Here is a 22,199-nt window from a genome sequence, read left to right as displayed (position 1 = left end):
ATAACCCCACGTAAAGCTTATAGGACTTAACATACAGTAGATGCTCAAGAGACGGCAGTGATGGTGTCGGTGACACTTGCACTGGGAGGTGGGACTGGGTGGAAGGTCTTGCCTGCTCAGAAAATCAGCTTGGATGAGGTTGTATTAGAAGTGGGTCGTGAAGGGGCGCCTGGGTGGCTCAGTGGGTTAAAGCCTCTGCCTTCGGCTCAGGTCATGATCTCAGGGTCCTGGGATCACGCCCCACATCGGGCTCTCTGCTCAGCAGGGAGCCTGCTTCCTCCCCTCTCTCTCTCTCTGCCTGCCTCTCTGCCTACTTGTGATCTCTCTCTCTCTCTGTAAAAGAAAAAAAAAGAAGTGGGTCGTGAAGACTAGGTGGAATTTGGACATGCCTTGATGGGGCAGGAAGGGCTTACTTCCAAGGGAATGAGCACAGGTCCAGCGGCTATAGAGCTAGAGCTTCCCAGGAAGAGATGAGTGTGGGGTGAGTGTCCATGAGCAGAAGGCTGGAGGGAAAAGCAGATTGAAATGAGCATTTGGGGCCAGTGTCAAGAGGGCAGTGGGCTTTGTCCTTTGGAGTGGAGACCATCTGTGCTGTGTGGTATGGAAAAACTCCCTTGGGGGCCATTGTGTCACTGCAAGAGGAAGTGGCAGCAGGTGAGAGGAGAGAATTCTTGAATGCAAGGTGGTGAGGTGGAGACAGAGTGGAGGGGTGGGTGGGAGAGATACCAGGATTAGGCTTGTTGTATGTGCATGTCCCATCTGTGAGGTGGGCACAAGCTGGATTTGAGTGGGACCAATGAGACCAAAGCTATGTCCTTCCCCTAGGAAGGACACCTGGTTCAGGGCCATTGCAGCTCCAATCTGCTCAGCCCTGCCATGGACCCTCTCCAGGTGTTAATCCTGGCTGCACCATGGGCCACAGAGTGACCTTGGAGGGGTCCCTTCCCTTCTTGGTCCTTTCTCTCAGGTAACCCATCTGTGCCATGAGTGACTGGAACCAGCTGAGCCCTCTGTGATCTCTTCCTCCTGCTCCACCTCGGGTCCTGAATCTGTGAACAAGTGTAGGGGTATGTGTTTCCAGAAGGTTCTGAGGGTGACCCCAGAGGCACTTGCTTCAGGATTACTGACCACTACTAAGGAGGTGTGGGAGGTAGTTCTGAAGAGCCTTTCACAGCCCACCCATGCCTCTATCCCCGGGTGACTCTAGAGACACCAGCCACATACAGCTGATTCCCTCTCCAGTCTGACGTCTTTAAACCAGAGACTTTGAAGCCAGCAGATGTTTCAGGAGCAAGGTTTTCAGACATGTGGGGTTCCTCACTCAGGCAGGAAATGACGTCCCTTCCTACTGCCCGTCGTCCCAGTGCAGAGGGAGACAACAGTGCCCTGGGGACCAGACGCAGCATCGCCCTCTCGATGCCACCCTTGGGCTAAAACGATGCAGAGGTCCATGAGAACCAGCCACACAGATGGCAGCACCCGTGTCGGCTGCTTGTTGAACATCTTCTAGATGAGTCCTCCTTTCTCTGCGCACTCCCTCCCTGCTTTCTCCAGCCTCCTGGCCTTTGCCTGTGCCATGGTGGCCTCCTCCACTTGTGTCAATCTGACCTCTCCCTCAAGGTCCCACGCTCGCCTTCCTTCCCGAGGGCTCCCTCCCAGGCCGATTTCTCATTTTCCCCCTCAACTGTTACTGCAAAGGTCACGCTCCCAAGTCTGAGATGAATCACTTGGTAATTATTTCAGGTGTGCCATCTGGCCTCCCTACCCCGGGGCCCAGGAGGCTGAGCCGCCTGTGGGGATTGTGCCCAATGAAGCGCTGTGAGGGGCTCCGTAGCGCCACCTTGTGGGCGTGCTGCCGGGCCGTGGAGGCAGAGCTGGGCCTGGGCTATCGCTGACCTGGCGCTTCCTGTCTCTGGTGGTGAAGTCAGTGAGGGAGGGCATCGGAGTGCCCTCAGGGCAGAGCCTCGGGTGCGGCGGGTCATCACCTGCTTCCTGGTTGAGTACCAAGGCACAGACTCAGAGTGGACAAAGCACCCCCGAGCGTTACTGCCCCCTCTGTTCCCCAGCAACTTTGGGGGGAAGCGGTGGAGAGGAGCCTTAGCCAAAGAGGGGAGCAGGGTGCAGGTTCGCTTGCTCCGGGTGTGATTTCGGGGGCTCAACAGACGCTCCCTGCAGCCGACAGCTCCTCAGGGAAGCGGGGTTCTTTCTTGTCAGTCTGGCCAGAAGGGAGACAGCAGCCCCTAGTAAGCACAGCCATGTCCCCAAGACGCTTCGTGCTGTCTTAAGCTGTCCCGGAACTTGGCCACGGAGCAATCCTTAAGAGCAGCTGGGGGTCATTTTGTCATCAGAGTGGACTTTCGGGCTGGGCTGGGCATATGATGTCCTGGAGGCTGGCCAGCTGCTGAGCTTCCATGCCCCAGACCATCAGGAGGCCATTCGTGATGGCCTCCAGCAGAGAAACCCTGTCCCCAATTTCTTCCTCCTGTCCTCAGAAGCGGTACCACCAAGAGCTAATTCCACACATTTCAGAGGAAACTTGGTGCCTAAATTCACACTGTGGTATTAAAAGTCAAGGCCTGCTGGCTGGAGCTGCTTGAGACCATCTGGTGACCAAAGAAATAAAGTGTCACTTCAAAATACTGCTGGCCTGAGAGGGTCCCAGACCCCAGGGCAACTTGTAGCAGAGACCTCCACCAAGACCTGTTCTGGCCACTTTCAGCCCTGCCAATATCTAAGGGCCTTAGGGCTTTTTGTGTTTGATTAGAAATTAGGGGTATGTTTTTAACATGGAGGAGGACAGTCCCCAGCCTTCTCCCCACCCTGACCCTCAGCTTCCCCCCAGAGGGACAGTTCCTGCTAGAAAGAGCCACAGAGCTAACCACAGTTCTCCTGGCATTCCTGAGCCCTCTCACGTGATAGTCCTGTCCAGAGCCCACCTGGCCCCAAGGTTACCCCTCCCTTCCCTAGCCCACCTCACAGGCCTCCTGGGACCAGAAGGGATTAGCTTCCTGGAATGAGATCTGAAACTGGAATTCTGCATTCAAGCCACAGGCATGGTGTGCAGTGGCTGCGGCTGCTGGGACCCCAGAGCACGCTGAGTGTCTGGGGGCACTTTATCTTCCATGATGTGCTAGACTCGGGCTAGGGAGAGTCGCCTTCATGGGTCTCCCTTGGAAACTGACTTCTCTGACTTGGAGGGAAAAGACCAATACCTTCCAGTTCCGTGGATGCAAATCATAAATGTCCCGTGGAAATGTCCCCTTGGGCAGCTGCTCCTCTCACCCCCCTGGCAAGTTCAGGTTTCAATTCCTAACTTAAACGGGCCAACAGCTTCTTATTCCCTTACTGGCAGAGGCGCTGCTCTCTGGAGTCACTTGAAAGGGCGTTTGCTTGGAATCACTTCATCTCTTCATGTTGAGCCAGGGACTGATTTAAACCCATGGTCGTCAAACCGCTCATTAAGTCCTATTAGGGCTTTGACCGTGGGCAGCATCCCCAGAGCCCTCCCGCCAACCCACCGTGGAGCATGAGAGCAGTGGGACTCCATGCACACGGCTGTATCCCCCCTAGACCCTGGGCTGCCCCTCCCATTGGCTGGGGAGGAAGCAGAGTACAGTCCTCCGTGGGAAGGCCCAGGAGAGGTGGAAGTCTGAGCCCAGATTCCGCTTTGCTCTGATCCTGTCCTCCACGAAGCCTTTCCCAGATGACCCTGCCCGGTAATGCTCTCCCTCTCTGAGCGTGGCGGGGCTCATGGCGTTGAGCCACGTTGTCTTCCATTTCAGTTCTTGCTGCCTCTGCTGGAGGGCCGCACTGTGCCCTTCCCACCTTGAGGCCTGAGGGGCTCCTGGGAGGTGGGGAATGGGTAAGAGGGGCACAGGGGGCCCAGACGCCCCACCATCTTCAACCAGACTCCCTCCAGACCCACCCTTCCAACCTGTGTTCCAGTCCCCTGTCTGCCACTTCTTGGCTGGGTAACCTGGTGTCCAATGACTGAAATTCTTGGACCTCCGTTTCCCCGTCTGTGAAGTGAACATTATAGTATCTTCACCTCGCGGAGCCACGATGAAGGTTAGATGACGTAGCGCATGTAAGGGGTTTCTCGCAGTGCCAGACCACAGCTGGCCTTCGGCAGGGGCAAACCTGGGCTACCCGTTGGTTTTAAATAGTGGGTCTATAGATAAAGTCCATCTGGAGGAGGAGAAAAGAAGTTTGCTGGTTTAAAGTCTGTCAGTGGGCCCCTTTTATACATGACCACACGCAGTCTGGAGAGGCCAGAGAGATTCCCTCGAGGGTATTACCTGATTTCTGTCTTTCCCATCTTCCTGGAGAAAAAGTGCTCAGTCAGGGCCACACTGGCTTCACCTTTTAACACCCCTGCAACGTGCCTGATGCCAGGTTCGGTCTGCTCCAGGTAAGGGCGGGTCTTCCCAGGGCGGCGTCTGATGGCAAAACAGGGGTGCAGCGGAGTGCGTCCAGGTGGGCAACCCAGCTGCCTCTTCTGAGGTCCAAGAACTGGGGGTTTCTCCCCATGACTTCCCGCCCAGCATGTGTGTTTGGTCTTTGCTGACTCCTCCCAGATTCAGGTCACATCCCGGCACCAAGCACAGCTTCAGGTGGCTCCTTACCGTGCGTACCGTGGACTCCGTTCTGTGCCTGGCATGGGCCCTTCAAACTGAGGTTGTCCGGCCGTCGGCTCTCATGGTGCAAATTTGCCCATGGCCTCTGGGTTTGTGTTAGGATTTGATTGCTCTCAAAGAGCCCAGAGTTACCCCAAGAGATTCAGCTGCCAGGTTCCCAAGAAAGTTCCCCAAGTCTTAGAAGCAACCTCCCCACCCCAGCAGCCAGCCATCCCCGCAGAAGCTTCTGCGTGTAACGGAGGCAGAGATGGAGGCACACAGTGACCCCAGAGGGGGAACCAGTGCTTGGGCTTTCGGTTTCTTGGTGGGGGGGCTCCTTCTGCAACTTCGAGCATCTTTTCTGCAGTCTTGCTCATACGGGTTTTTAGGGAGGGAGGAACGGGAGCCACCACCACCCAGGGCAGCCTATTAAAGCTGTGCCCACAGAGTGCAAACCCACCCCCCACCCGCTGCTGAGCTGTGCTTTTGCTGGCCCTTCCACCCTTTCCAGACCCTCTCATACAGGACCTTGAGGCTGGGCAGGTGTTCACCTTGCCCTCTGTGCCGACAGGCCCAGCCTGGGAAGGGGCATCTGCAAGCTGCCAGGGGCTGACTGACCAACCCGTCCATGCGGGACAGTTCCATACATACATCTTGTTTGGGTCTGACCCCAAGCCAAGGACACAGGGACATCATTCTCAGTGTGCCACAGATGAGGGCCACAAGGCTCAGAGGAACCTAGCGACCTCCACGAGGTCACACACACTCAAAGTGGCAGAGCCAGAAACCTGGCCTTAAGTCTAGGCTCATTCACCGCCTTTCACCCCAGCCACCTTTGCGTGCCCCTGAATGTGGCATGTGGCTCAGGGCCCCAAGTGAAATAGGCAGGAGGGAGGGGAGGAGCCCCATGCCTGCCCCTCACTGACATGTCCTCTTCTCTTCCTCCAGTCCCCAGTTTTCATTGCCCAGGTTGGCCAGGACCTGGTCTCCCAGACAGAGGAGAAGCTCCTACAGAGGCCCTCCAAGGAACTCTTCTCTGCCTGCGCACAGTAAGTGCTCCCTCCCTGCCCAGGCCGGGCCTCCACGCAGCCCTGGAGAGGGGCTACCCCAACCGTCTACCTGGAGCGCCGGCCCCAGGGCAGGTCTGCCATGCCCGGGGCCCCAGCCAAGCCGAGCAGCTGTTTGTATAGTTTTTACCATCGGAAAAGATACCAGAGGGCCAAGTCCAAACAAAACATCTGCCTCAAAGGGCGTTGAAAGCAAGTGGCTCTCCAGGCTGTTGAGACAGAGGAATGTGCAAAAACTTGACCCCGTCTGGGTGGTTTGGGAGTCCTTCCCAGCGCCCACCCCCCACTGCCTCCAGCAGCCAGAGCCAGGTAGCGCTGCCGCAGGAAGGGGGCTGGAGGCCCCCTTAGCCGCACCCTGTTACCTTGTCTGCAGGCCATACGGCCATCCTGACGGAATAGGACACAAGTCGGTGGGTGTGCTGCTGGCCAGACACCAGGGAAGCCCTGACCTGTCCCTTGCACACATACTGTGAAGGCGTGAGCCAGTAGGCACACACATGTGCCTGTGCCCACCCAGGTACCCTGGCTCATAAGCTGACACGTGCCGGCACACCAAAAACCTTCCACAGCCTGATCACCCCGCACGGCTTGCTGTGTGCCCCCATTCAGCCTTTGCCCCTCAGACAGTGGGGAGCTTGCTGTGTGCCTGGCACCGTGACAGGTGCTTCACCTGCCATGGTAGCAAGAACCCAGGCTTGGCTTCCACAGGGCTTGACAGCCAGGCAGGGAGGACATGAAAACCAGTGTCCCTGTGCCCTGTGGGAAGAGCTGGAGCCCATGTTGAGAACGGACATTGAGGGAGGGCCAGCTTGGGGCCTAGCCCTGTTAGGTGCTGAGGAGAGAACCCCCCCCCCAACACACAAGCAGAAATAAACCTGGTTGCTGTCCTCCTGGAGCTGGCTGAGGGTCAGATCTGACAGCAGGTGAAGCCCCTGGGCTGTCCTTGTGCCCCTGAGGGAATGGACATCCCAGTCTCCTACACTGGCCCCTGCCCTCATGTTTGGCAGGAGACCGGGTCCAACATGGCCCCCACTGTGCCTACTGCTCCCCCACCCCCACCCACACATCCCAAGTGCCTGGGCTGCGTTGGTCAGCATTATGGCTTTTTAAAGGAAAGAAGCCCATCTGCCCCTAACCACAGCCAGCTTCCAGGGGCCTGGACCACAGCAGGCGACTGGTCAACTCTGCTGCGGCGATGGAAAGCTCCCAGTGGCTTCTCTGGTCCTGGACCAAATCCAGAGCCTGGGCCCTCCAGACGCTGCATCCCTACTCTGCCCACCCCTGCACACACTCTCCCTTGCACCCGCTTAAGTATTCTTCGTCCTCACAGCAGCTCAAGAGTCCCTTCATGAGCCCCCCAGGGGCCTCACTTAACTTTCTGTCATGATAACATGCTTCTGTAGACCTCTCTCTGACGGTTGTCCCACATCACAACACCCACCTCACACTCACAGCTCTAGCCCGCGCCTAGAGCCGTGCCGTGGCGGGGCCCCAGTAAGTACCCACGGGATCAGGCGGTCACTCTGGTAGGAAGATGGGCCTCTGAGGCAAGGTGTTACCCTGCGGATACGTATCCATGGCTCTGCCCGTCGGCTTCAGGCCAGGATTGTAAAATGTTCATTTCTTCCCTCCGAGCCAGGTCTGTCCACGACTACCTGAAGGGAGAGCCCTTCCATGAGTATCTGGACAGCATGTATTTTGATCGCTTTCTGCAGTGGAAGTGGTTGGAAAGGTGAGTGCTCCCGGCACAGCCCCCTGCACGTGTGTGCCGCGTGCGCGCGGGATGGGGGGCGACGGGCTTTCCAGCTGAGAGCTCAGAAAAATCGGCTAGCTCCGTGGCTCCGTGGTTCAAGTAAAATTAGCCATCCTCCTGTTGATTAAGTTCTTGGCTCTTCTAGAAATGTTCTGTGCTTATTAAAGTGGTCACGCACACTCACTCTCATAAATACATACGTACTTATCCTTACTTGTTTGGTTCACTGTTTGGGGGAATCTCTCTCTGTCCGCAGATAAAGAGCTGCTGTGTTATCCGAGTGAGTTGCAGAGTGACTCATGAACGAGTTTAGCTCAGTCCCCTGTGGATGGACATAGAGGTTGCTCTCAGTTTTGTGTACAATCTTCCCTAAATAACGAATAGCTTGGTAGATACATCTTCATGTGCTTTCAGAAGTACATGAAGAAATCCATAGAAATCCCCACAGAGGAATTTCGGCCAAAGTGAAACCGTGAGGGACCGCTAAGCTACCCTCCCAGACAGCTGTCCCCCGTTTCCAGTCCCGCCAATGTCTCGGTGCCTGCTTCCCCTCAGCCTCACCCACACTGTTCTCGTGCTTTCCTGGCCGGCGTGTGAGCAGCAGGCTTTCCTTCTTGTTTATCTTCTCATCTCTAATAATGGATAAAATTGAGCATCTTTTCCTGTTTTGTTTACTGCCTTTTCTCTGCAAAGTGCTCTCACAGACATGGCAGTGACTCGACCTCTGTGTGACTGAAGAGGAAGGAGAGCCACACAGAGGGTGTGGGCTGGTCACACAGCAGGCCAGCAGGGCAGCTGGGGAGAGGCCCTGGCCCAGGACCCCCGCACAGGGCTCTGCCCACCACACTGTTCAGAATTGGCAGAACAGGGCATTGCCTGCGTTAGATCTGTGCTGGGCTGCACTGGTAGACAAGGGCAGGAGCATCCCCTTCCACAGCCCAGGGGTCCATGTGCCTGAGGCCCGCCCCCCACAGGCATCTGGGCACCCTCTGGGCAGAGAGCCAGGAGCCATTTTGCTTCTGCCTGTTGCCACCTTTGCTGGCTGAGTGCCCTGCAGACGCATAGGAAGCTGTAGGACAAGTTGCCCAAAGAGCCCATCCACGGCTCTCCCCTGCCCACTTCAGGAAGCCCAGAGGGAAACACCCAGCTCTGTACCACGGGGGGTTCGTTTCTGTCCACCCCGACTGGTGGGAATGACAGTTGAGCAGGGGTCAGTCTTCTCTGGGGGCCACTAGATGCCACTGGCCCCCTTGCACGTGCGCACAGTGGCTCCAGGAGAGCCGAGGAGGTGAGGGTCAGGGCAGACATCCTGCTGAGGGCCCTGGGGTCCACAGCCAGGGTCTGCGTCCTGGCTCTACCTTCGCAGGGACCTCAGCAAGGGCTGCTCACCCCTCCCCGCTTCAGTTTTCTTATCTGTGAGATGGGGATCATAATAGTGCGTGCCTTCGTAGGCCTGGGTGCGGACGAGCAGAGGTAAGCGTGGTCCATGCCTACAATAAGGCAAGTGTTCAGCAGAGGTCAGCCATCTGGCCCCGGGAAGTCAAAGGCAGGATACAGTTGTCGTGGTTGTCAGTGAGATCATCAGTGCCACTGTGTCTGCCACCCTCAAGTGTCTGGTATGGGAAGGAACAGCTGGCCCTTGTGTTCCTGATGATCACAGGACAGTGTGGTGGGGACGTGTTCGCCACCCCCTGCCCCCCACTCCCGAGCCCAGGCTGTATGCCACACACCGCGACCTCTGCCCGCCTTCCTGGGGCGGCACTGTGGGCTTGAGACACTGGATGTGGGCTCTGCAGCAGGCTTCCTGGGATCCCAGCCCCAGAGCCACCACTTACCGTCATGACCTTGGGCAACTCGTGTCCCCTCTCAGAGCCTAAACATTCTCTCACCTGCACAGTGGGGACCGTCCCACCTCCTGATGCAGTTGTGCGGAATACACTGTGCCTGTGCGAGGTGCTTCACGCAGTGGGGACTCTTACCCTGAAGACTCCGGAAGGGAGGTGTCCTTTGTTCCTAGAGTTCTTTTTTTTTCTTTTTTTAAATTTTATTTATTTGACAGCACGTGAGCACATACAAGCAGGGGGAGCAACAGAGGGAGAGAGAGAAGCAGGTTCCCCACTGGGCAGGGAGCCCAACACAGGGCTTGATCCCAGGACCTTGGGACCATGACCTGAGCCGAAAGCAGATGCTGAACCAACTGAGCCACCATGTGCCCTTGTTCCTGGAGTTCTAATAATGATATCTGACACTCACACAGCAGCTTACAAAGAGCCTTGGGATACAGATGCCTTTTCAGAGTCGTTTTACTGAAGATACAAGGCTCAGAGAGGTTGCTCGATCGGTCCTGGGTCACACAGCAAGGGCCTGGCAAGGCTGGAACCTGAAGCCAAGGCCCTTTGATCAAGTCCTCCCCCCTTACTCCACCCAGCACTCTGTTCAATAGAATGTGGCCATTGGCTTTGATTTTGCTTGTCTCTCCTGGCTACTTGAAATGGAGAAACAGGCTTTTTAAATCTGTGTGTTAACTCTGAAGAAGTTAGGCCCTTTTGTGGGCATTAAGTTGTTGAAGCCACTAGGGCAGGAGCCTGGCCTAGAAATGCCCCTAAATGACTGACAGCACCCCATTTCCTCCCTTTCCTTTTTTTTTTTTTTTTTTTTTTGCTAACAAGATCATGGCCTGTTCATGCTGTACTGTTGAAATATTAAAGGGATTTTCTCCCTCCCAAGGTTAACCGAGAAATTCCTCGGAGACTGTATTACACTCATTTCCCCTCGCAGAGGAGCTCTGTGGTAACGCCGACCGACTGTTTGTTCTCCATGTATCGTAAACTGTTAGGCCCGGGCGCCTTCATGTGGTTTCGAGGGCGGCTGTAGGGACGCTGCCCAGGGCCGCATGGCCCATGCAGCCACATGGAGGCTTTGCTGTCGTGGGCCGCTTGTGGGCAGGAGGACCCGGAGCCTTGGAGTGTCCACTGGAGGGCGGCCCTGTGCTCCCAGCGGGGATGTAATCCATGTGTCGAACCCCCCCCCCCCCCCCCGGCAAAGAAACAGAAGAGAGTGAGTCAGGGCTCATGAGACAGGCCTGCCAGAAAGAGCCACCGAGGGGCGGGGGGTTCGGGGCTGTCCTGTGAGAGGTGTGGCGTGAGGACCTTTGGGACCCGGCGGCAAGAAGGGTTGCAACAGAGGGTTCATTCAGGAGCTGCTGGGTGACCAGAGGCTCCACGGTCTTTCTCAAGCGGACCCACTTATGTGGGGCAGCTCACGCATACTCTAGCGTGTGCCCTGGTCCAGCCCCTGTGGTGGGGTTGGGGGATGCTCAGAAATAGTCCTGGAGGTCCAAGAGCTAAGTTTGACCTCCTAAACGCGGATTGTTCTTTATCGGTTCATGGTCCAAGGATGCTTGGGTCATTTCCATCTCTTAGCCCTTGTGAGTAATGCTGCAGTGAGCGTGGGAGGGAAAACGTGGTAGATACATACAACGGAATATTACTGAGCCGGAAAAAAGGAAATCCTGCCATTTGTGATAACATTGAGGAACCTGGAGGATGTTTTGCTAAGTGACATAAGCCAGACACAGACAGATCCTGCGTGATCTCACTTAGATGTGGAATCTCAGATAATGTCCCAGTCCTAGGAGCAGAGAGCGGCTGGTGACTGCCAGGGGCCGGGGGTGGAGGGTGGAGGTCATAGGAGATAGAGGTCGAGGGATGCAAGGTTTCAGTTCTGGGAGACGGATAAGCTCTGGAGAGCTGACGTACAGTGACGTGACTCTAGTTCTTCATGGTCCTGTATCTTGAAGTTGGCTAAGACAGGAGATCTTAAGTGTTCTTACCAGTGAGAAGGGAAGAGGGAACATGGTAACCATGGGAGGTGACAGTTAGCTTGATTGTGGTGATCCTTTCACAGTGTGTCCCTGTATCAAAGCATCAGTTGGGTACCATTTGTCAGTTACACCTCAGAGAAGCTGGGTTGGGGGCAGCTGACTATTTTCAGCCAAACAGACCGGTGATGACCAAGCCCAGGCTGTCTGCACCCTGGAGTTCTTCAAGGCGATTTTAGATGGCCGTTTGTTCACTCCGTGAGGTCCCACCCTTGCTTTGGGATTAGAGGGTCTGTCTGATTAGACATAAATGGCTTTAGCTAATTAAAATGGGGGCCAGTGGGGCTCCTGGGTGGCTCAGTGGGTTAAGCCTCTGCCTTCGGCTCAGGTAATGATCCCAGGGTCCTGGGATTGAGTCCCACATTGGGCTCTCTGCTCAGCAGGGAGCCTGCTTCCTCCTCTCTCTCTGCCTGCCTCTCTGCCTACTTGTGATCTCTCTGTGTCAAATAAATAAATAAAATCTTTAAAAAAAAATGGGGGCGAGGAGATACAAAGCAATGATTACTTCATAAATAGCGCTTTGGGCAGACAGGAGCTTCTAGTGTTGCAGAGCTGGGGGGGAATTGTAATGAAGGGGCCCTTAGTGGAGGGAGGGCTGGAGACCTGCATTAAAGGTGACCAGCACCCTTTCCCCCTGGGGCCAAGAGGTGGGCAGGTGGACCGGATGTGCAGGTGTGGGGAGGGCTATTGTGTCCTCCCTGGGACACCGAACTGTGCGGCTCCTGGCCCCCTCCCTTCTCCCTGCAGAGAGCGCAGCTGCTTTCTGAGCTTAGCCACCGCATTTTCATTTGGAGAGAAAGTGCATGAAACAGCCCCTTCACGCCTCTGCTCTTCCCTCCAAGCAAGCGAGCGAGCGAGCGAGGATTGCTTGGGTCCCAAGTCGCAGGGGACCGAGGGCGGGTGGCCTGGGATTTGAACACCCAGGCCCAGAGCAAGTCCTTGAGGGACCCGTCTGCGGCGATGATTTGGAGGGCACGTAGGGCTGCGGTCGTCTGTTTCTTGTGGATTCTGCATCTCAACACCATGAGACCAGTGTTGGATTCTTGCTTTTTTCCAGGCAACCGGTAACCAAAAACACCTTCAGGCAGTACCGAGTACTAGGCAAAGGGGGCTTTGGGGAGGTGAGTGAACATCCGTGTCTTCAGTGGGAAGTTCCCCTACGCCTGTCCCTGTTTCTGTCCCTTCTGGATGGGCTTAAGGTGTCCTGCGCCCCCTGGTGGGGAGGGAAGGTGAGGCGTGGGCCCGGGAACAGGAGGTGCTGCAGGGGTGGGAAAAGGCTGGCCGCAGGGCCCGTGGGATGGAAGTGCGCTTGGAGCCAGCCTCAGGGTGGCGTCTGGAGGGAGAAGGGGCGTTCTTGGCTGTCTTTGGATGGAGGAGTGAGGGCATGAGGGGCCCCGGAAGCTTGGCCCCATGCGGCCATGAATATGTGCCGTTGCACGTCATCTGATTGTCCCAGTCTGTGAGGCAAGCCTTGGTATGCCCATTTGAGAGATGAGGAAAACTGAGGGTCAGAATGGTTGATGACCCAGCCAAGGCCACACAACCGAAAAAGGGGTGGAACCAAGAAGACAAGAACCCAAATGGTTTGGCTCCTATTTCACTGAATTATAAAGTCAGGGTTGTTAGGGGTCTCACACCCAAATAAGCCTCTCTTCCCAGCAGCTGGTGCTGTGTAGTCCCCAGTTAGCAATGGCCACATCTGGGTGGAAGCTTGGGACAGAGAAACTCTAGTTACCTCTGAGAGAGGGACAGCACTTTAGGCTTTGGCCGGTTATGTAAACAGCGGCATGAATGTTTGCTTGTGCACCTTGAAAAGCTCGGATTTCCCGAAGGCTAGAGGGAGGGAAACAAGGGACACTGAAGCCAGTGCTTGAGGGCAGGGCCTGGTGCAGCAGTGGGCCCAAGGCCAGGCATCCGTAGGTCCTGTGACTGGGAGCACGCTCTGGCCAGGCTTCTGGCACGTCACTTCCCAGCCCTACCGACCCAGTGTCCTGGCCTTGGAGGAGCCTGGGGTCGGCCTTCACCTGTCCCATACCCTTGGCTTCTGTCTTGCCTCTCAGGTCTGTGCCTGCCAGGTTCGGGCCACGGGGAAAATGTATGCCTGCAAGCGCTTAGAGAAGAAGAGGATCAAGAAAAGGAAAGGGGAGTCCATGGCGCTCAACGAGAAGCAGATCCTAGAGAAGGTCAACAGCCGCTTCGTGGTGAGTGTCCAGGGCCCAGCGCCAGGCCACCCTTCTAGTGACCAGGGCTCCCACCCCTTGGGAAGGGGGGGTCCTCCAGAGTGGCAGGTCCCCAGCCCACAGGGAAGTGGACCGCAGTGAGAGGATGAAGCAGCAGAAAGGCGACCAGGCCTTCCCTCCATCACAAGGCTCCCCACGGCCAACCATGGCTGACTTGCTCCAGTCACTCAAAACTGGCCTGGCTCCCCTCTGTGTGTGGGACCAAGGCCTCTGTTCTCCAGAACCACCTTGTAAACTCCTCAGTGGAAAAAGCAGCCTGCCCTGGGCCCAGCCAAGGAGCTGTGTTCCCACAGACCCCTGTAGGCTGGTTTCACCATGGGGGAAACCTGAGTGTCGATATCCTGGAGGGGTGCCATCTTGTTTGTGTTCATTTTGTTACCATGTCTTGGCCGGGTTCTGCTGCGGTAACACACCACCCCCAGCCCCAAGTAGCTGGACACAAGAAAGACCATTGTCACGCACACAGAGACCAGCCACATCTAGCCGCCCTTCTCTACCTTACGGCTGCCCCACCTAGAGTCTTACAAGTGTGTGCTGGCGGGTGTGTTCAGGGACCCTCGCTGCCTCAGCCGCTGGGACATTCCTCACACCGCCCACAGCCCGTGGGCCAGAACTAGTCACTGCCAGGGCCCAGCCAGCTGCAGGGAAATGTGGAAGAGCATGTGGGTGTTTGGTCAGCTCTCAATCCCTCTGCCACATGTCACTATAAAAAAACATGTACAGGGTGAAACTCCCACAGCACAGAGAGGTCTGAGATACAAACAAAAGCCTCCCTCTTTGGGTAACCATCCGAGCATGGGGGATTCACGAAGAGGCTTTCTGAGGTTTTTAGCCAGTGGAGTCCTACCAGACGCCCTAAGCTGCAGCGCTCTCCCCTTGAATTGAGGTCCCTTCCTGTGGCCAAATCTACAGCCGTAGCTCTGTTTTTGATGCTATGCACCCCCCTCCCTGCCGTGCAGCACGGAGATAACCCGTCGTCTGCACAACCGGCCCCCGTGGGTCCCTGTGCGCAGGTCACACTGCCAGTGAGGCTGCCGCGTCCAGCCTTGAACATCCCTTTGGCACATATCCAGGAGCGTGTCTGTAGGATGGGTTCCTGGTGGAGGAACTGTGGCGTCAGAGGCCGTGTGCATTTCCCATTTGGTAGCAGTTCCCGAACGGCTCTCCCTCAGGGTCGTCAGTGTCGTGCCGGTCGAACGCCCACCAGCTGTGTGAGAGCTGGAGGCTCCGGCAGCCTAATGCTTTTGTCATTCCCCAGAGGGTGTGGTTTTCTAAGGGGACACTCAAAGCGGACCGGAGTATGCATCCGGGTCTCCTCTCAGGTTGCCCCCAGCCCCCAGCCTCCCTCTGTGCTGCCAGCCCCTTTCAGTGGGGACCACAGGTCACCCCCTCGATGCTGCCCGTGGAGCCCTCATCATTGCAGGAAGGGGCAGCACCGGCTCTCACCAGGGTTGGTGACAGTGGGTGCTACTCAGAGGGGAAGAGGGTGGTCTGCCTGATAAACGGGGTGGCACATCTTCGAGGGCCTGGACCACCCTCGACTGGGCCCCGTCCACTGCCCCCAGCAGGGAGTTCACCCAGCGCCCTCCAGGAGCCCCTCCTAGGTCTCTGTGGGCAGGTGTGGGAGGGAGGGAGGGCCGGCCTGGCAGCTGGCACTGAGCACCGTCCCCAGAGCCCTCCTGCTCAGCTCGTGTTCTGTCCTTTCCTCAGAAATAACTGCCGTTGTTCCTGGCCTTTGCCTCCAAGTTTTATGGCCCTGCTTGTGCCCAGCCTGGTCCATAGTAGCCAGATTTCATTTGGGCTGGCTCCCTATGTGGAGAAAGACAAGTACCACCAGCAGACTTTACCTCAGACCCAGCCCTGCTGCATCTCCCACAACCCCATGGTCCCGCGTGCATCCTTGAGCTGGTCTCCACCAGCAGGGAACTAAGTCCTTCCTGTTAATGGTCCCTTTGACCAGATGTGTCCTGCGTGCAGGAGGAGGCAGACTTTGCCGAACTGTGTTCCCCTTCACAGAGTCCCTCCAGCCACCTCTCGAGCCCACTCCCAGCGTCCGTGTGGTAATGAGACCCCAGCCCAAAAGGCATCTGGGCCCTGCTTCTCTTGGCTGGCCAGCGAGGCCACCCAGTCTTCCCTGAAGTACATGCAGGCTTTTTTGTCCGCATAAACACACAGACCCCATCCCGTCGGGCTTTCTAAAAGGGCAGAGTACCAGCCTGCGCTCCCCACTTTGTCTCCTCACCTAGAACCACAGTATCTGGACGTGTGTCCTGCTTCAGGCAAGAGGGGCAGTGGGCAGGGGCGCCATGAGGCTGGTGGGGTGCCGGGCAGTGGTATGGAGCTGCTGAGGACCCCGCTCCCACCCTTCCCCCCACCCCCGCCCTGGCTTCACAGACCCTGAGGAGGATGAGCGGAAGTGGGTGGCAGTCGCTGGGACCTCACCTTCGTGCTGTCTTGTGCTCCCAGGTCAACCTGGCCTATGCCTACGAAACCAAGGACGCACTGTGCTTGGTTCTGACCATCATGAACGGGGGTGACCTCAAGTTCCACATCTACAACATGGGTAACCCTGGCTTCGAGGAGGAGCGAGCCTTGTTTTATGCGGCAGAGATCCTCTGTGGCTTGGAAGACCTCCACCGGGAGAACACGGTGTACAGGTGAGCCGGCTCCCTGTCACGGTCCTGCCACCGGAGACCCACCCCATCCTCGGTCAGGTGGGCACCCCGCCCTGGGACTCAGGGCCTGGCCATTGCCATAGAGACTCAAACCCTGGACTGCTTGGGGGCCAAGTGTAGGAGGCGATGTTCCCTCAGAATTGGTGAGTCGGGCCAAACCCCATGTCCCTTTCAGCCCAGCGTGCGGGAAGCGCAGCAAGCCTGCTCCAGAAAGACCTTGGTGGGGTCAGCACACGCGCAGGCAGCAGAACGGACGTCGGTCCCACTCCATCCCGCTGGATGGGTTCCACGAGGGTGGTCTTCAGCCTTTCCTCACTGACCCTCTCCAGGAAATTTGAAAATCTGTGTGCCCTTATACATTACGGAAACATCTGAAATAGTTTATCGCCTGTTAAAATAGGGGCTAGTATTTTGAAACTGAACAGTTCCATCACACTTATATTCAGTAGAATCTGATCGCTGTGGCAAAGTGATTTCCACCAGTATGCATTGTAAAAATGCGTGAAAATTCTTCAAAGGCAAGGGATTCTCTATCATCCTTTTTTCCATCCTCACCGAATGTTATTATAATGTCATTTCCCCCCCCAAAAGTCTGTCATTGATCAGCATGCAGCCCTGCGATATGGGGATAGATAAGATTTTATTTTTTTAAATTTCCTTTGACCACAGGCTGTAAGTGTTAATATAACGTCCACTGAGTTGCCGTTGTAATGATTATTAGTAGAACCCTTTTCTAATTGGGATCCTGGGGGATTTCACACCATGGAGCAGGGCGCCAAGGTCACAGAGCGGGAAGGACCCTGCTTTTCTTCTGTCACTTGGAGTTGGTTCCACGGAGAAAGGGCAAGTGGGAGCGGAGATCCCAGAGAATGCCGGGACAGGGCTTTCTTGTCTTGAGGATCTAGAAAGGCAGAAAATTCTTGAATTTTCTTCTTTCGGTATTCTTGAAAATGGCAGCACACGGGAGCCCTCTGGGTGGTTCCCACAGACCCAGCAGGCATGCACACCCCAACGTGAAAACCTTTGCTACAGAGCTCTTGGCAAAGATGATCTTGGGAAGTCCAAGACAGTTTTGAAAACAAGAAGGAATGGCCTTGATGACTGGCTCTCCCCTCCCCCGCACCACCCCCACCATCTCTCCATTTAGGCTCTTGTTCTGTTTTCATTCAAGTGAGAAGAGAAAAAATTCCCTATGGGTTGAAAAGAGAACTCCCCACTTGATTGCTTTTCACTTAAAACAAAAAGAAAGGCGGGCCTCCAAGTTCTAGTCCTTATTCTCTGGAAGAAGAGAACCATAGCGCCTCCCTGGCCTCCACTGCCTGCCACAGGCTCTCTGCAGGTTTGGGTTCTGGCCTGTGCCTGCTAGCCTGCTAGCTATCTTTCCAACCCTGCGGCTGCTGGCTTGCTCAGGTGGTGGCTCTTGCCCTTATTTGGAATTGTTAGCACATCAACAGAATGCCAATTAAATAACAGTGGCAAAGTATTTTGTAATGAATAACTATGTACAAACCCATTATCACCTAGTGAGGCTGCTCCACTGGATTTGAACACAGTAACCATTCCCCACAAGGACAGCTGCCATCAGTTAAATAAGCAAAGCCTGTTGGTTGAGAATTGCATCCTCAATCCAGATGCTAATGGCTTAACTGAGTTGCACACGCTATCCCACTGGCTGTTCTTTTACCCACAGAGAGGACCTGCTGCTAGTAAAACCAGACACTTCTGCTGCCTCCCAGCCTCCGTGGAGGAGGGGCGCACAATCTTATGAACTGTGATGATGTCATCAAAGAGAAGAGACAGCAGGGACAGAAGGATAGGGGCACGCCTACAGCTGTGCCTTGCCGCTGCGCTTTCTCCCAGGCTTGTGTCACTGCTGGACTGGGAGATGTACCAGGCTCCAGATGTCTCCTTCCCAAAGGGGGTCCCTCCTGGACTATTCTCTGCCCCAGATCTGCAGCTGGTACTGTGTTCTCAGTAACTTCTCTTCGCTAATTCCCGGGCCTCGCTCTGCCTTCATCCCAGGGCATCCTGAGACCTCCAGGTGATCCCAGCCCTGGAGGGGTCTCTCACCATGCCAGCCAGAACCACGCTCCGCCCTGGGGCCATCAGTGTGCAGATGGGAGCCAGGGCAGGCCTTTGCCTGACCCCTTCCCAGTCATCGCCAGGGTCGAGAAGATGCCTGGCAACAGCGGCATTTGTTCTAGATAGCGGGAGGAGGGACATTAGTCCAGGATTGCCTGGATCCAGAGAGAGACCAGACAGCATGAACCAAGAGGTAGGAAGGAGACACGGAAAGAGGTCAACCCAGGTGGCCATGCCCTGATGCTCAGAATGCCCACACTCACGTGCTTGCCGTCTTCTCTTTCAGAGATTTGAAACCTGAAAATATCCTGCTCGATGATTATGGTAAGTTGGGGAGCAACTTGGGAGACCCCTTTCCTGCTGTGTAGTCAAGATAAGCGTCACAGCCCAAAGGGAACAGCGGGCCTTCCAGCAGAGCCTCTCAGAGGCACAGCCCCGGGACTGTGGGAGGGCAGTGGGCAAGTAGGGGGAGTAGGGAGTACCCACCCCTTTCCCCCACTCCCGGGTGCGTAAGGAAGGCAGTGAGCATGGAAAAAGCTCCTCCTTGATGAAGAAGTAGTGTGGGTTAGCCAAAAGAGAGGAAGAGAGAGACAGGGAGAAAGAGGGTACTGATCGAGGGGTCTGGAATTTCAGAGGTCCTGGGCAAGTACTTAACTCCCACATGACTTCCCTGCACCCTGTCTTCCTCGCCTGTGACCTGGAAACAGTGGGCCCTGCTCTGCCCACTTCAGAGGGCGGGGGCGGTGGTGAGGCTCCAGGATGACTTGAAGGGAAACTTTCACCAGCTACAACCAGCTCTAGACATGTTCAGTATTATTCGTGCATGACCATTGCTTTTTGCTTGTGTGTGCATGTGTGTGCGCACACACGTACACACCCACTGGTAACCAGAGCAACTACAGTAACCCCTCACAGCTGTTCAACCTTGCACAGCAGGGAAATGGTGTTCACACCTGTTACCTGACTAGATCTTCCCCTATCTGCAGAGGGGGCAGGGCCAGCATCCCTGGGCCCCTTTGACGGATGACAGGATTAAAGCTTAGAGGAGCCAACCTGCCAAGGTCACCCAGCAGTATCAGTAGGGACCTGAGACCAGAAACCAGGGCCTCCCCCCATAGCATGCCCCAGACACCAGGCAGTCCCAGGCAGAGGGGAGGGAGGAAGGGAGGCAGGTCATTGGTGACCTGGAGGGAGGTTTGAGTGTGGTGCTACCATGTGGAGGAGTGGGCAGAGGGCCCCGGGCCTGCCTTGGATGAGCCCAGTGCACACTGGGGTTCTTGTTCCCTGCTGGTCTCAGAACCTGGTCTGCAGCCCAATGGCTGGAACCTGTGTGTTCTCTTCTCCCCCCGCCACCTTCTGTTGGGGGCTGCTAAGCCAGGGAATCCACACAGCTCTGGCCTGGTGGGGAGGGTCCTTGATGTTTGGCCTTGCTGGGGTCCAGGCTATGGGGCCCTGGCAGGCATAGACAAGGAAGAGGGGGCAGATGTGGCCGTGACCTGGCCTGGGTGGGTTGCCGAACAAGACAGCAGCGAGACAGAGCTCTGTCTCAGCACTGTGTCATCTCAGCCTTTGGGGGTCAGTCCCCGACTCAGTACCATCTCTCAGTCTTCCCAAGGCCTGGACGACTTCACTCTGTTTCTCCAAAGATAACAAGACAGGACAGGGAGTTGCTTCCCAAGTTGCTTTCTAATGTTTCCTCTTAGGCAAATCATAAAATTTCAGGAAAATCTCCCATTTTCCCCATGAAGCAATCCCAGAATCAGGCCAAGGCGTGTTAAACTTGGTGATCTCAGCTTTCCCAAAAGCCCACAAGGGCATTTTATGAGGTAGTTGGCCATTGTCCAGCCAAGTCCAGCCATCCTTTCCTAGTTTATGTTTTCTTCCTGAAAAGTAATGACTGACCCACGTGCTCTGATGCCTGGATTCTCCCAGGGGCCTGCGGTCACCCCGAGGGGCTGATGAGGATGCCCCCCTTGCAGACTGACAAAAACTCGAGAATCCGTGAGCCTTGCCCAGGGGGAGTGTGGCCCTGCCCAGAGCGGTCCACACAGCCAGCCCAGGGACCTGCTGACGCTACTCTCCTCACTCAGGCCACATCCGGATTTCGGACCTGGGTCTGGCTGTGAAGATCCCTGAGGGAGACCTGATCCGTGGCCGCGTGGGCACCGTCGGCTACATGGGTGAGTGTGGGTGTGGCCCCTCCCCAAGCCCACCTCTTGGGCCGCCAGCCTCTTTGTGCAACTCTGAGCAGCGGTAGAGGCACAGTGGGCAGTGGGAGGTCCTAGCCAGGGTGGGGGCGTGTTGGGCCCAGGGTTCAGCCTCCCTGAACTGAGCGCTCTGAACCCCTCATCCCAGCCCCGCCTGCACCGCAAAGCCAAGCCACTCTCCACATCAGAGGTCAGTGCTGGCATACTGCGCCGCTCAGGGGAGGCTGATCTCAAGGTGGGGGGCTGGTGAGCTGGCAGGCAGCCTCTCAGAGAGGCTCTGAGAGGAAGGGAGTCACTCAGAAATACCCGGAAAGGAGTGCGCCACCTGCCATGTCACTAAGCAAGATGCTAAGTAGAGACCAGCCTTAGGTTCCCTGACCTGCCCCCAGCCCCTCACCTCGCACGCTTACTCCCGGACCATCATCCTGAGGGCTACAGGAAGAGACCCGGAGCTCCCTCTGGTCCCCTGGAATCCCCCTCCCAGTGAAGGACATCCCTGGGCTGCCTCCTGCTCATGGTGTCTCACACACATACGCCCACTCACCCCAGAAAGTGGGACTCCAGAAAGCTCTGGGAGCTGAGGATGTCATTCCCTGCCAGGCTCGTGCCAACGGCACCTGCAGCTGATTCTGTATGTTGTCTCTGCTGCCGGAAGATGCCTTTCAGATTGTGTGTCATCTGGGAGCCTGTGGGGGGTGTACCTCCATATACGCAGCTGTGAGCACCCCCATGCCACTGCTGATGGACGGGTGGATGGTTGGACGGGTGACACGGCAATCGGTGTTTGTGGACACCTACATCTGTCTCCTTTCGCATGGGGCATTGCCTGCGTCCACCCGCAGGGCCTCTGGTGTAGGCTCACAGGCTCATGGGCTTTTGCCTCTCAATGTCTGTGAGTGTCTGATGACACGAAGCTTATCTTTTTCACACTTGGATGGTTAATCAGAATATTTTCATCGAAGTAGTAGGGAAGCCATAGCGAGAGGTGGTTTTAATTCTGGGTAAACTTAAAATCATCTTTACTTTGGGTGGACACACCTTCGTTTCTAGAAATAAATATGGCCGTGGCACCTACTCCATGTCAGGTGTCACCCCCCTTGCTGGGACACAGCAGTGAATAAGGCAGCTCGGATTCTAGTGGGAGGGACATTTCCGTCTGTTGTGGTCAGGCTTCTAAAGCCATAGTCCAGGCCTTTCAGGAGCACTGAGGAGAGCAGTCAGGGCAGGCTCCTTGGAGGAGGTGGTGTTTATGGCCGTTGACGAGTAGGAGTCAGCAGGGGCAAGCGTGTCCCTGCCATGAAGCTTCAGGCCTTCTGTGAGCAGCACCATCACTGCTGGGTGCAGGATGGCCTGAGGCTCCGTCGGTGTGACTGGCAGCCCTGGCCTCTTGTGCCCCAACTCTGTCCTGCCACCTGCTGTCTCTTACCCCTCCTGCCTCCACTCCTCTGCCCGCAGCTCCGGAGGTCCTGAACAACCAGAGATACGGCCTGAACCCCGACTACTGGGGTCTGGGCTGCCTCATCTACGAGATGATCGAGGGCCAGTCACCATTCCGGGGCCGCAAAGAGAAGGTGAAGCGGGAGGAAGTGGACCGCCGGGTCCTGGAGACAGAGGAGGTGTACTCCCAAAAGTTCTCGGAGGAGGCCAAGTCCATCTGCAAAATGGTGAGCTCCTGGTGA

At 56.2% G+C, this 22,199-nt stretch overlaps 1 protein-coding gene across 2 annotated transcripts in view; it reads left to right on the top strand.

Moving 5' to 3' along the window:
* Nucleotides 1–22,199, top strand: part of GRK5 (G protein-coupled receptor kinase 5) — a 208,141-nt gene that overhangs the window by 177,616 nt on the left and 8,326 nt on the right. The window contains exons 5-12 of one of the 2 annotated variants that reach the window (XM_032878681.1): nucleotides 5,565–5,665; nucleotides 7,323–7,415; nucleotides 12,374–12,437; nucleotides 13,377–13,517; nucleotides 16,023–16,213; nucleotides 18,600–18,637; nucleotides 20,404–20,493; nucleotides 21,976–22,184. In XM_032878681.1, coding sequence (XP_032734572.1) covers nucleotides 5,565–5,665; nucleotides 7,323–7,415; nucleotides 12,374–12,437; nucleotides 13,377–13,517; nucleotides 16,023–16,213; nucleotides 18,600–18,637; nucleotides 20,404–20,493; nucleotides 21,976–22,184 — 927 coding nt within the window. The remainder of the gene's footprint in view (nucleotides 1–5,564; nucleotides 5,666–7,322; nucleotides 7,416–12,373; nucleotides 12,438–13,376; nucleotides 13,518–16,022; nucleotides 16,214–18,599; nucleotides 18,638–20,403; nucleotides 20,494–21,975; nucleotides 22,185–22,199) is intronic. The other variant, XM_032878689.1, reaches the window with a different exon arrangement.

This window comes from Lontra canadensis, unplaced genomic scaffold (assembly GCF_010015895.1).
Source record: "Lontra canadensis isolate GAN:19392208 unplaced genomic scaffold, GSC_riverotter_1.0 scaffold3, whole genome shotgun sequence".
Lineage (NCBI taxonomy): Eukaryota > Metazoa > Chordata > Mammalia > Carnivora > Mustelidae > Lontra > Lontra canadensis.
This window is presented reverse-complemented; position numbering and strand designations above follow the sequence as displayed.